Consider the following 14,025-nt stretch of genomic DNA (forward strand, 5'->3'; position numbering starts at 1 on the left):
TCCATTTTCTTTCATCCATGTGCCTATCTAAGAGCTTTTTAAATGCCCCTGATATTTTTAAATGCCTCTACCACCACCCTGGCAGGTGCTCCACACACTCACCACTCTCTGTGTTATTTTTTAAAACAATTCCCTCTGACATCCCCCCCACATACTTTCCTCCAATCACCTTAAAATTATGCCCCCTTGTACTAGCCATTTCGTGCTGGGGAAAAGTCGAAAGACTGATTGGTAGGTTATTGTAGGTTGTCCTGTGATTCGGCTAGGATTAAATAGTGGGTTACTGGGGGTGCAGCTTGAAGGGTCAGAAGGACCGATTCTGCACTGTATCTCAATCAATCAATTAATTGAGTATTTTGTTTTCAAAGGTGTATTCCAAAGCCAAAAGTTTGTCTGACCAGCATTGAACTATTTGAATGTGATCAGTACGAGTGTATCTCAAAATTAGTGAACTGTGAGCTGCTTCCTGTTGAACCGGTTTGTGATACAGAAAATATAGAACACTCCAATCGATGTGCCTTGTACCAAAGATCCAAATCTTTGTCCTATGTGGGCCCATGCCAGGTATGAACACACACATTTCGCATTCTAAAAATATACTGTTACTAGAACTGTGAATTTGAAGACTAATTCTGTATTGTTTCCTACTGTGACTGGGGGGTAGTGGGGTTTTGAAGAACTAATTATTTGGATTTATTGTAAAGTAATACACACAAAATACTGGAGGAACTCAGCAGGTCAGAAAGCATCCATGAAAGGAATGAACAGTTGACCTTTCAGGCCAAGAACTTCATCTCCCACCTATCAACTCCCAGCTTCATACTTCATCCCCCCTGCCCCAGTTAGCCACCCAGTCTCACCTATCACCTGCTAGCTTGTACACCTCCCTCTCCCTCCATCTTCTTATTCTGGCTTCTGCCCCCTTCCGTTCCAGCACTGATGAAGCATCTTGGCAGTTTACTCCTCTCCGTAGATGCTGCCTTTGTGCATGTTGTTCAGGATTTACAGCACTTGCAGAATTTCATGTCTTTATTATTCCCCTTTTTGTCTCTTTAGATCAGAGGCTCCCAATCTATTTTATGCCATAGACCAATACCATTAAGCAAGGGGTCCGTGGAGCACAAGTTGGGAACTTTAGATGGTAATTTGGCCCCACTCACTATCAATTAACGGCACCCTTCAAAACCTAGCATCTCTCTTTTTCTAAACTAGACTATCTCTCACACCCACCCCCCCCCCCCCAAATGTCCCATTATAGTTATCCGCATGAACTGAGCTCAGCAATTCCTGCAAGGTCTGTTTCCACCACACCTCGTGAGCTTATTGCTTTGCACACAATGATCCTGAGACTCCCCGTGCTGGGATTACTTGTATCAGGAGATTTTCAAAAATGGGATCGCACTGTCTGAACAAGCATACTTATAGAAGCCTTGTCACAAAAGGTAATTTCAAGTCTAAACATCATAATTATTCCTATTCTGAGGTGTCGATCAATGGCCTCCTCTTGTGCCAAGATGAGGCCACCCTCAGGGTGGAGGAGTAACACATATTCCATTTGGCTGGGCTCTAACCTGATGACATGAATATCGATTTCCCCTTCCAGTTAGCAAATATCTTCCCCCACCACTCCACTTCCTCTATTCCCCACTCTGACCTTTACCACTTTTTCACCTGCCTATTACTTCCCCCTAGGGTCCCCTCCTTTTTCCTTTTCTCCTATGGTCCACTCTGCTCTTCTATCAGATTCTTTCTTCTCCAGCCCTTGACCTTTCCCACCCAGCTGGCTTCACCAATCACCTTCCAGCCATCCTCCTTCCCCTCCCCCAGCCTTTTTATTCTGGCCCGAAACATCAACAGCCTGTTCATTGCCATAGATGCTGCCTGACCTGCTGAGTTCCTCTGGCATTTTGTGTGTGTTGCTTTGGATTTCCAGCATTTGCAGACCTTCCTGTGTTTACCATAATTTATTTACTTAGTATTACTTTCTGTTATTTAACATGTCCAGAGCATTAAATATTACACCACAATAACTGGCCCTGCAGCCTATCATTTTTCTATCATTCATGTGCCTTTCTAGGAGTCTGCTAAATCTCCATAACGTATCTGCTTCTCCCACCACCCCGGCAGTGTATTCCACGTACCACACCCACCACTCTCTAATAAAGCATACCTCTGACGTTCACCCTCTGCTTTCCCCCAATCACCATAACATTATGTCCGCTCACATTAGCCATTTCCAACTTGGGAAGGAGTTTCTGGCTGTCCACTCAATCTGTGTCTCTTATCATCTTGTATCAAGTCACATCTTCTCCTCCTTCACTCCCAGGAGAAAAGCCCTAGCTCGCTCAACCTCATAAGACATGCAATGAAAATTAAAATTTTCATTTGGAAGGGTCTATTTTGCTTAACTGCAATCAATGGAATAATGTGGAACTGCAGTGGAACTCAGTTGAAATGATGTGTATGTGAATAAAGGGAGCCAAATCTGCTTGGCTGCCTGTTCGACAGGGGTCGGTATTTTCACATGATATGTCTGTGATTTGGGTGATGGAATTGATGGTTTGTAGGCAAGTTTGCAGACGTTACGAAGATGGAGGGGCACAGTATGTGCAGAAGGACTTGGACAGGTTGGGAGAATGGGTAAAGAAGTGATGGACTATCATGTCAGGAAGTGTATGGTCATGTGCTTTGGTAGAAAGAATAAAGGACTATTTTCTAAACGGGAGAAAATTCAAAAATCAGAGGGACTTAAGAGTCCTCATGCAGGATTCCCTAAAGGTTAATTTACAGGCTGAGTTAGTGGTGAGGAAGGCAAGTGCAATGTTAGCATTTATTTGACAGGACTAGGATATAACAGCAAGGATGCAATGCTGCGACTTTATGAGACCACAGTATTGTGAACAGTTTTGGGCCCTTTATCTAAGAAAAAAGTGTTGGCATTGGGGGACCCAGAAGTATGATTCTAGGTATGAAAGAGTTAACATATAAGGAGCACTTGACGGCTCTGGGCCTATACTTGTTGAAATTTAGAAGAATGGGGGGGGCAGATCTCATTGAAACCGATGGAATATTGAAAGGCCTCAATAGAGTGAATATGGAGAATGTTTCCTATAATGGGGGAGTCTAGGACCAGAGTGCACAACCTCAGAATAGAGGAACGTTCATTTAGAACAGTGATGAGGAGGAACTGCTTTCACCAGAGGGTGATGAATCTGTGAAACTCGTTGCTACAGAGAGCTGTGGAGGCCAAGTGGTAGAGTATATTTAAAGTGGAGGTTGATAGGTTCTTGATTAATACGGGTGTCAAAGGTTACAGGAAGAAGGCAGGGGAGTGGGTTTGAGAGGGAGAGTAAATCAGCCGTGATGGAATGGTGCTGCAGACTGGATGGGCTGAATAACCTAACTCTGCTCCCATGTCCTGCAGTCTTGTATTTGAGGGAGAAAGTGCAGGGTGAGTTTTTCACCAGAGTGGTAGGTAGTACCTTGGGACTGCTGGAAGCAGATATGATAGTGGCATCTAGGAGTCTGTTTGATAGGCACATAAATATGGAGAGGATACAGTAGAATAAAATTTAGTTTAATTTGGCATCATGTTCGCTGCAGACATCTTGGGCCCTCCTCCTGTGTTGTACTGTTGTATGCTCTAAGTATGATATCTTAATACATCTCTATCTGCCGTTATCTTTTCAAATCCGTCTTTCTCTATCTTTGTTTCTTTTCCATGATAAAGTGTTGCATTCTGCCTTGCCCTACATTTAAGCCTTGTGCCGTTCATTCAATACCCATTCAGCCGACTTGATTAAAGGTTTAAAACACACAAAATGCTGGAGGAACTCAGCAGGCCAGGCAGCATGTATGAAAGAGAGTAAATATTGACTGTTTATTCATTTCCATAGATGCTGCCTAGCTGAGTTCCTCCAGCATTTTGTGTGTGTTGCTTTGGATCTCCAGCATCTGCAGATTTTATTTCTCTTAAATTGTTTGATCAGTGAGATTGTGGATGCCCTGTAGGGGGCAGTATGTCACTAGAGAGGTTGAATACTGAGACTGCTCTCTGGAGTTTGGAGGAATGGGAGGAGATTTCATTGCAACAGTCAACATTATTACAGATATGGGAAGGCTACATAGACAGAACTTCAATGTTTGAAATTCTTTCTCTTGGATGTCTGAAGGTCTCGTCATTGATTTCTGAACGTAGCACAGTACAGGCCCTTTGGCCCACAGTGTTATGCTATCCTTTCCTAGGATCACAAACAAGAAAATCTGCAGGTGCTGGAAATATGAGCAACATACACAAAATGCTGGAGGAACTCAGCAGGCCAGGCAGCATCTATAGAAAAGAATGGTATCAACTTTATTTGCTATATATATATATATATATATATATATATATATACATATATTTACATTTACAGGTATTAGGAGTTTGCATGTCAGGATGACATGCAACAAAAAACTTGCAACATTCAACAATTATAAAGAATTATAAAAAAAATAAATTTAGAGGTTAAAGTACAGATATAGAATTAAATGTGCATAAGCATTATCCTCCTTCCCCCTCCCCACTTTTTTATTCTGGCATTTTACCCCTTCCTTTCTTGTCCTGATAAAGGGTCTGAGTACAAAACATCGACTGTTTATTCATTTCCATAGATGCTGCCTGACCTGCTGAGTTCTTCCAGCATTTTGGTCTGTTACAAAAAGTGGTTTAAAGTGTTTGCAATGCAGCGATGGGGGTAACAGATAGACGGGGTAGGGGCAGCTAACTAAAATGGTTGATGAGATTAAGTGCCTTGGAAGGAACTAACAACATGGTGTGATTTTTTTTGTGTTTAAATAGTCCTATAATAGCCTTTTAACGTACTCTAAGATCAAACTAACCCTTCCCTCCGACGTAGCCCTCCATTATTCTTTCGTTCATAAACATTAGCATAAAACATAGAACATAGAATAGTACAGCACAGTACAGGCCCTTCGGCCCACAATGTTGTGCCGACCCTCAAACCCTGCCTCCCATATAAGCCCCCACCTTAAATTCCTCCATATACCTGTCTAGTAGTCTCTTAAACTTCACTAGTGTATCTGCCTCCACCACTGACTCAGGCAGTGCATTCCATGCACCAACCACTCTCTGAGTAAGAAACCTTCCTCTGATATCCCCCTTGAACTTCCCACCCCTTACCTTAAAGCCATGTCCTCTTGTATTGAGCAGTGGTGCCCTGGGGAAGAGGCGCTGGCTATCCACTCTATCTATACCTCTTATTATCTTGTACACCTCTGTCATGTCTCCTCTCATCCTCCTTCTCTCCAAAGAGTAAAGCCCTAACTCCCTTAATCTCTGATCATAATGCATACTTTCTAAACCAGGCAGCATCCTGGTAAATCTCCTCTGTACCCTTTCCAATGCTTCCACATCCTTCCTCATCCTTCCTATAGTGAGGTGACCAGAACTGGACACAGTACTCCAAGTGTGGTCTAACCAGAGTTTTATAGAGCTGCATCATTACATCACGACTCTTAAACTCTATCCCTCAACTTATGAAAGCTAACACCCCATAAGCTTTCTTAACTACCCTATCCACCTGTGAGGCAACTTTCAGGGATCTGTGGACATGTACCCTGAGATCCCTCTGCTCCTCCACACTACCAAGTATCCTGCCATTTACTTTGTACTCTGCCTTGGAGTTTGTCCTTCCAAAGTGTACCACCTCACACTTCTCCGGGTTGAACTCCATCTGCCACTTCTCAGCCCACTCCTGCATCCTATCAATGTCTCTCTGCAATCTTTGACAATCCTCTACACTATCTACAACACCACCAACCTTTGTGTCGTCTGCAAACTTGCCAACCCACCCTTCTACCCCCACATCCAGGTCGTTAATGAAACTCACGAAAAGTAGAGGTCCCAGAACAGATCCTTGTGGGACACCACTAGTCACAATCCTCCAATCTGAATGTACTCCCTCCACCACCACCCTCTGCCTTCTGCAGGCAAGCCAATTCTGAATCCACTTGGCCAAACTTCCCTGGATCCCAAGTTTCTAACTTTCTGAATAAGCCTACCGTGTGGAACCTTGTCAAATGCCTTACTAAAATCCATATAGATCACATCCACTGCACTACCCTCATCTATATGCCTAGTCACCTCCTCAAAGAACTCTATCAGGCTTGTTAGACACGATCTGCCCTTCACAAAGCCATGCTGACTGTCTCTGATCAGACCATGATTCTCTAAATGCCCAGAGATCCTATCTCTAAGAATCTTTTCCAACAGCTTTCCCACCACAGACGTAAGGCTCACTGGTCTATAATTACCCAGACTATACCTACTACCTTTTTAGAACAAGGGGACAACATTCGCCTCCCTCCAATCCTCCGGTACCATTCCCGTGGACAACGAGGACATAAAGATCCTAGCCAGAGGCTCAGCAATCTCTTCTCTCGCCTCGTGGAGCAACCTGGGGAATATTCCGTCAGGCCCCGGGGACTTATCTGTCCTAATGTATTTTAACAACTCCAACACCTCCTCTCCCTTAATATCAACATGCTCCAGAACATCAACCTCACTGATATTGTCCTCACCATCATCGAGTTCCCTCTCATTGGTGAATACCGAAGAGAAGTATTCATTGAGGACCTCGCTCACTTCCACAGCCTCCAGGCACATCTTCCCACCTTTATCTCTAATCGGTCCTACCTTCACTTCTGTCATCCTTTTTTTCTTCACATAATTGAAGAATGCCTTGGGGTTTTCCTTTACCCTACTCACCAAGGCCTTCTCATGCCCCCTTCTTGCTCTTTTCAGCCCCTTCTTAAGCTCCTTTCTTGCTTCCCTATATTCCTCAATAGACCCATCTGATCCTTGCTTCCTAAACCTCATGTATGCTGCCTTCTCCCACCTGACTAGATTTTCCACCTCACTTGTCACCCATGGTTCCTTCACCCTACCATACTTTATCTTCCTCACCGGGACAAATTTATCCCTTACATCCTGCAAGAGATCTCTAAACATCGACCACATGTCCATAGTACATTTCCCTGCAAAAACATCATCCCAATTTACACCTGCAAGTTCCAGCCTTATAGCCTCATAATTTGCCTTTCCCCAATTAAAAATTTTCCTGTCCTCTGATTCTATCCTTTTCCATGATAATGCTAAAGGCCAGGGAGCGGTGGTCACCGTCCCCCAGATGCTCACCCACTGAGAGATCTGTGACCTGACCCGGTTCATTACCTAGTACTAGATTTAGTATGGCATTCCCCCTGGTTGGCCTGTCCACATACTGTGACAGGAATCTGTCCTGGACACACTTAACAAACTCTGCCCCATCTAAACCCTTGGAACTAATCAGGTGCCAATCAATATTCGGGAAGTTAAAGTCACCCATGATAACAACCCTGTTATTTTTGCACCTTTCCAAAATCTGCCTCCCAATCTGCTTCTCTGTATCTCTGCTGCTACCAGGGGGCCTATAGAATACCTCCAATAGAGTAACTGCTCCCTTCCTGTCCCTGACTTCCACCAATATTGACTCAAAAGAGGATCCTGCTACATTACCCACCCTTTCTGTAGCAGTAATAGTATCCCTGACCAGTAATGTCACCCCTCCTCCCCTTTTCTCGCCCTCTCTATCCCTTTTAAAGCACTGAAATCCAGGAATATTGAGAACCCATTCCTGCCCTGGTGTCAGCCAAGTCTCTGTAATAGCCACTACATCATAATTCCATGTATGTATCCAAGCTCTCAGTTCATCACCTTTGTTACTGATGCTTCTTGCATTGAGGTACACACATTTGAGCCCTTCTACCTTGCTGTCTTTACACCGTTTATTCTGCTTCTCTTTCCTCAAAGCCTCTCTGTATGTTAGATCTGGCTTTACTCCATGCACTTCTTTCACTGCTCTATCGCTCTGGGTCCCATCCCCCTCACAAATTAGTGTAAACCCTCCCGAACCACGCTAGCAAACCTACCTACAAGGATATTGCTCCCCCTCGAGTTCAGGTGCAACCCATCCAATCTGTACAGGTCCCACCTTCCCCAGAAGAGATCCCAATGATCTAAAAATCTAAAACCCTGCTCCCTGCACCAACTCCTCAGCCACGCATTCAACTGCCATCTCCTCCAATTCTTCCCATTGCTGTCACGTAGCACTAGCAGCAATCCTGAGAACGCCACCCTTGAGGTCCTGTTCTTCAGCCTTCTGGCTAGTTCCCGAAACTCACACTTCAGGACCTCATCCCTCTTCCTGCCTATGTCGTTGGTCCCAACATGTATCACGACTTCTGGTTGTTTTCCCTCTCGTACCAGGATGTCGTGTACCCGGTCACAGACATCCCGGACCCTGGCACCCGGGAGGCAACAAACCATGCGGGTGTCCTTCTCACGTCCACAAAATCTCCTGTCTGCTCCCCTGACTATAGAGTCTCCAATGACGACAGCTCTCCTCTTCTCCGTCTCACCCTTCTGCACCACAGGATCAGACTCGGTGCCGCAGGCCCTGCCACCGTGGCTCACACCTGGTCGGTCATCCCCACCAACAGTATCCAGGACGGTAAACTTATTATTCAGGGGAATGGCTACAGGGGTGCTCTGCGCTACCTGTCTGCTCACCTTCACTTTCCCCCCTCTGACTGTCACCCAACGACCTGCTTCCGGCAGCCTAGGTGTGACTACCTCCCTGTAGCTCTCATCTATGACTGCCTCATTCTCCCTTATGAGTCGAAGGTCATCCAGCTGCTGCTCCAGATTCCTTACATGGTCTTCCAGATCGCCCAGCTGTATGCACTTCTGGCTGATGTGACTCTGCGGGAGAGGGGAGTTCCCCCAAGACTGCCACATCTCACATGAGAGGCACATCACCGTCTCAGGAGACATTGTAAAAATTAACTGCGAGCTAGCTTGTCCTCCGCCTCTTCTCGTCGAAGCCTCTCGAGTCAAAGCCTCAAAGCTCCACTCCTTCACTGGCCCACTCACGCACTGGCCGCTTTCCACTGGAAAGGGGATGAAGGAACTTTTAGATATTTTACCAGTGAAAAGATTAAAGTGAACGGGAAGCCATGCCAAACAGCATACTCCTGCTCTTATTTCTTATGATTTAAACACTTCCAGTACCAACCCATAAAATATCAGGAAGATTAAGCACACAAGTTTCAGTAAACGTGGGTTCCTTTCATTGGTCAGTTCAGCCAGGGTTTCATCAGTTGTGTTAACTCAATGAATTCACTTAAAGTGAATCAGAATCAGGTTTAATATCACCAGCATGTGTTGTGATGTTTGTTAGAACATTAGAACATAAGAACATAAGAAATAGGAGCAGGAGTCGGCCATCCGACCCATTGAGCCTGCCCTGACATTCAATAAGATCATGGCTGATCTGTCCGTAAACTCAGCTCCATCTACCTGCCTTTTCCCCATAACCCTTAATTCCCTTACTGTGTAAAAACTTATCTAACTGTGTCTTAAATATATTTAGTGAAGAAGCCTCAACTGCTTTCCTGGGCAGAGAATTCCACAGATTCACCACTCTCTGGGAAAAACAGATTCTCCTCATCTCCGTCCTAAATCTTCTGCCCTGAATCTTGAGGCAATGTTCCCTAGTTCCAGTCTCACCCACCAATGGAAACAACTTTCCTACTTCTATCTTATCTATCCCTTTCAAAATTTTGTATGTTTCTATAAGATCCCCTCTCATTCTTCTGAATTCCAGACAGTATAGTCCCAGGCAACTCAATCTCTCCTCATAGGTTAACCCCTTCATCTCTGAAATCAACCTGGTGAACCTCCTCTGCACTGCCTCCAAAGCCAGTATATCCTTCCTCAAGTATGGAGACCAGAACTGCACACAGTACTCCAGGTGCAGTCTCACCAGTACCCTGTATAGTTGCAGCATGACCTCCCTGCTCTTGAATTCAAGGGAGAGCCAGTGGATGTAGTGTACCTGGACTTTCAGAAAGCCTTTGATAAGGTCCCACATAGGAGATTAGTGGGCCAAATTAGAGCACATGGTATTGGGGGTAGGGTACTGACATGGATAGAAAATTGGTTGGCGAACAGGAAACAAAGAGTAGAGATTAACGGGTCCCTTTCAGAATGGCAGGCAGTGACTAGTGGGGTGCCGCAAGGCTCGGTGCTGGGACCGTAGCTATTTACAATATACATAAATGATTTAGATGAAGGGATTAAAAGTAACATCAGCAAATTTGCAGATGACACAAAGCTGGGTGGCAGTGTGAAATGTGAGGAGGATGTTGTGATAACGCAGGATGACTTGGACAGGTTGGGAGAGTGGGCAGATGCTTGGCAGATGCAGTTTAATGTGGATAAATGTGAGGTTATCCACTTTGGTGGCAAGAACAGGAAGGCAGATTACTATTTGAATAGTGTCAAGTTAGGAAAAGGGGAAGTACAACGAGATCTAGGTGTCCTTGTTCATCAGTCACTGAAAGTAAGCATGCAGGTACAGCAGGCAGTGAAGAAAGCTAATGGCATGTTGGCCTTCATAACAAGGGGAGTTGAGTATAGGAGCAAAGAGGTCCTTCTGCAGTTGTACAGGACCCTGGTGAGGCCATACCTGGAGTATTGTGTACAGCTTTGGTCTCCAAATTTGAGGAAGGACATTCTTGCTATTGAGGGAGTGCAGCATAGGTTCACGAGGTTAATTCCCGAGATGGCGGGACTGTCATATGTTGAAAGACTGGAGCGACTGGGCTTGTATACACTGGAATTTAGAAGGATGAGAGGGATCTGATTGAAACATATAAGATTATTAAGGGATTGGACACGCTAGAGGCCGGAAACATGTTCCCGATGTTGGGGGAGTCCAGAACCAGAGGCCACAGTTTGAGAATAAGGGGTAGGCCGTTTAGAATGGTGTTGAGGAAAAACTTTTTCACCCAGAGAGTTGTGGATCTGTGGAATGCTCTGCCTCAGAAGGCTATGGAGGCCAATCTCTGGATGCTTTCAAGAAAGAGTTAGATAGAGCTCTTAATGATAGCGAAGTCAAGGGATATAGGGAGAAGTCAGGAACAGGGTACTGACTGTGGGTGATCAGCCATGATCACAGTGAATGGCAGTGCTGGCTCGAAGGGCCGAATGGCCTACTCCTGCACCTATATCTGTTGTCTATTGTCCCTCTAGCAATGAAGGACAATATTCCGTTTTCCTGCTTACTAACCTGTTGTACCTGCAAGCCAACTTTCCGGCAGCAGTACAATTAAATACATAGTAAGTAAATATCGAGAGAAAAACAGTTACACAAAGTATGTATATGTCTATTAAATAGTTAAATTAAAAAAGTACTGCAAAAAAAACAGAAATAAAAACAGTAGTGAGGCAGTGTTCATGGGTTCAATGTCCCTTCAGAAATCAGATGGCAGAGGGGAAGAAGCTGTTCCTGAATCGCTGCGTGTGTGTCTTCAGGCTTCTGTACCTCCTACCTGATGGTAGCAATGAGAAAAGGGCATGTCCTGGGTTGCGGGGGTCACCTTCCTAAGGCAGCAGCCTTGAAGGTGTCTTGGATACTATAGAGGCTAGCACACATGATGGAGCTGACCAATTTTATAAGAACTTCCAGCTTACTTCAATCTTGTGCAGTCGCCCCCCCCCCCCCAATACCAGATGGTGATGCATCTAGTCAGAATGCTGTCCATGGTACATTTGTAAAGGTTTTTGAGTGGTTTAGTTGACAAACCAAATCTCCTCAAACTCCTGATGAAATATAGCTGCTGTCTTGTTGCATCGATATGTTGCAACCAGTATAGTTCATCAGAGATATTGACACTCAGGAACTTGAAATTGCTCACTCTCTCCACTTCTGATCCGTCTATGAAGATTGGTGTATGTTCCCTCGTCTTACCCTTCCTGAAGTCCACAATCAGCTCTTTGGTCTTGCTGACGTGGAGTGCGAGGTTGTTGCTGCGATAATCTAACAGTATATATCAAATAAATGATGCACTGGTTTTGTATTTTCTTGGAAGGATATGTGTGGAAAGCAACCAGTTTGTGGCCACAACGGTGAGACCTACGATAACGTGTGTGCTGCCTACTCGGATCGTGTGGCAGTGGACTATATCGGACCTTGCCAAGCTGTGGGCATTCGTCCCGAATATAATTCTCACCCCGAGTGCTCAAATGTCATCTGTTCACCACTGCCTAGCAATGGATGCAAGCCCGTCACTCCACCTGGTATGGGGACAAAGTCTTTTCTGACAACTTCAAATCTGATTTTGGTTTTTTTTGTTTAACTTTGCTGACCGTGTTCCTTTGCTCAAACTCATAATATCCTCAGCTGGTTTATTTTACATAGTTAATTTGTAATGCTTGCTTGAAGGAATCCCCCCAGGTGGAACACAGAGACAGAAACCATGTCAGCACAATCGCATGCCGAATCCAAGTCTGGGGCTGGTTGTTTTTCTTTTTTGAATATTCCAAACCCACCCCCCCCCCCCCACCTCTCCATATTCAGGCAATCTTTAATATGATAAAGGATCTGGTGCTTGCCCAGTTATATGACGAATAAACTCTTTTCGGGCTTCTAGCCAGGTGCAGGTATCGATTACAACTGATGTTTTGATGACAAACTCTCCCATCTTCATCAGGAATGATGCCTGGGCATGTCTAGTCCCGTGGTATTTATCTCTCCATAGTCCTTCTCTCCTGATTGATTAGTCCTTATCTAATCAGGTTCTCTGCTCTTCCACCTTGTTTACAATCGAATTTCAGTTCTTCCTTGGAGCGAAACATTTGAATATCGGTCACATGGGACGCACGGTGGAAACCCACGTCAAGGAGCACAGGAGGCGTATCTATTTGAATTACGCGGAGAAACTGGTGGCAGCAGAACATTGTATTCACAATGACCGTAGGAATGACTTTGATGGCATAAAATTACTGTTTCTCACCAGCGGCTTTTGGAACCACCTGGTAAAGGAAGCCATTGAAATAAAACTAGAGGAAGAATATTTTAACAAGGATGAATGTCTCACTCTAAGTAAGAACTGGAATTCGATTGTAAACAAGGTGGGAGAGTGGAAACCTGATTGGATGAGAACTAACCAATCAGGATGGATGGACTACAGGGGTATAAATTCCGCCAGACTAGAGATGCCCAGGCGTCATCCCTGATGAAGATGGCAGAGTTTGTCATCGGGACATCAGTTATAATCGATACCTGTGCCTGGCTGGAAGCCCAAGAAGAGTTTATTAATCCTTAATATTTGAACGTGAACTTATGAGACTATAAATTCAAAGTAAATTTATTATCAAAGTACATAAATGTCACCATATACAACCCTGAGATTCATTTTCTTTTGGATATACTCAACAAACCTATAGAGTACTAACCATAATAGAATCAATGAAAGGTTGCCCAACTAGGACATTCAGCTAGAATGCAGAAGACGACAAACTCTGCAAATACAAAAAGAAGAAATAATAATAAATCAATAAGCAATAAATATCAACAACATGAGATGAAGAGTCCTTGAAAGTGAGAACATTGGTTGTGGAAAAAAATTCAATAATGGGGCATAATGATGAGACTATAAGGCATAGGAGCAGAATTAGGCCATTCGACCCATCGAGTCTGCTCTATCATTCCAACATTGCCCCTCTCAACCTCCATTCTCTTGCCTTCTCCCAATTATCTTTGACTGTTCTGACTAATCAAAAACATATTAACCTCCACTTTAAATGTACCCAATGACTTGGCCTCCACAGCCTTCTATGGCAATGAATTCCACAGATTCACCACCCTCTGGCTAAAGAAATTTATGCAAGTGAATCGCTTCAGTTCACTTCAGTAATCCCTTAAACAGTTTACCATAAAAGCTGAACACAAGGCTGCGTTAAAATATATTACTTGCATAACACTGGTCCATAGGTGTAATGCTTGTCTCTGCAATTTAGGTGCCTGCTGTCCATTATGTGCTGGAATGCTGCGGGTATTATGGAGCAAGGACCAGCTGGACAGCCTTGCCAAGGTAGGTCCCAAATACAGGGTCAAAACAAATAGCTTTTGTATAATT

At 44.4% G+C, this 14,025-nt stretch overlaps 1 protein-coding gene across 6 annotated transcripts in view; it reads left to right on the forward strand.

The window, feature by feature from the left end:
- The window catches only part of reck (reversion-inducing-cysteine-rich protein with kazal motifs), a 201,477-nt gene that overhangs the window by 167,552 nt on the left and 19,900 nt on the right, over positions 1–14,025 (forward strand). For all 6 annotated transcript variants that reach the window (XM_072251980.1, XM_072252007.1, XM_072251989.1 and 3 more), the window contains 3 exons: positions 369–564; positions 11,977–12,184; positions 13,907–13,980. In XM_072251980.1, coding sequence (XP_072108081.1) covers positions 369–564; positions 11,977–12,184; positions 13,907–13,980 — 478 coding nt within the window. The remainder of the gene's footprint in view (positions 1–368; positions 565–11,976; positions 12,185–13,906; positions 13,981–14,025) is intronic.

Source organism: Mobula birostris, chromosome 1 (assembly GCF_030028105.1).
Source record: "Mobula birostris isolate sMobBir1 chromosome 1, sMobBir1.hap1, whole genome shotgun sequence".
Classification (NCBI taxonomy): domain Eukaryota; kingdom Metazoa; phylum Chordata; class Chondrichthyes; order Myliobatiformes; family Myliobatidae; genus Mobula; species Mobula birostris.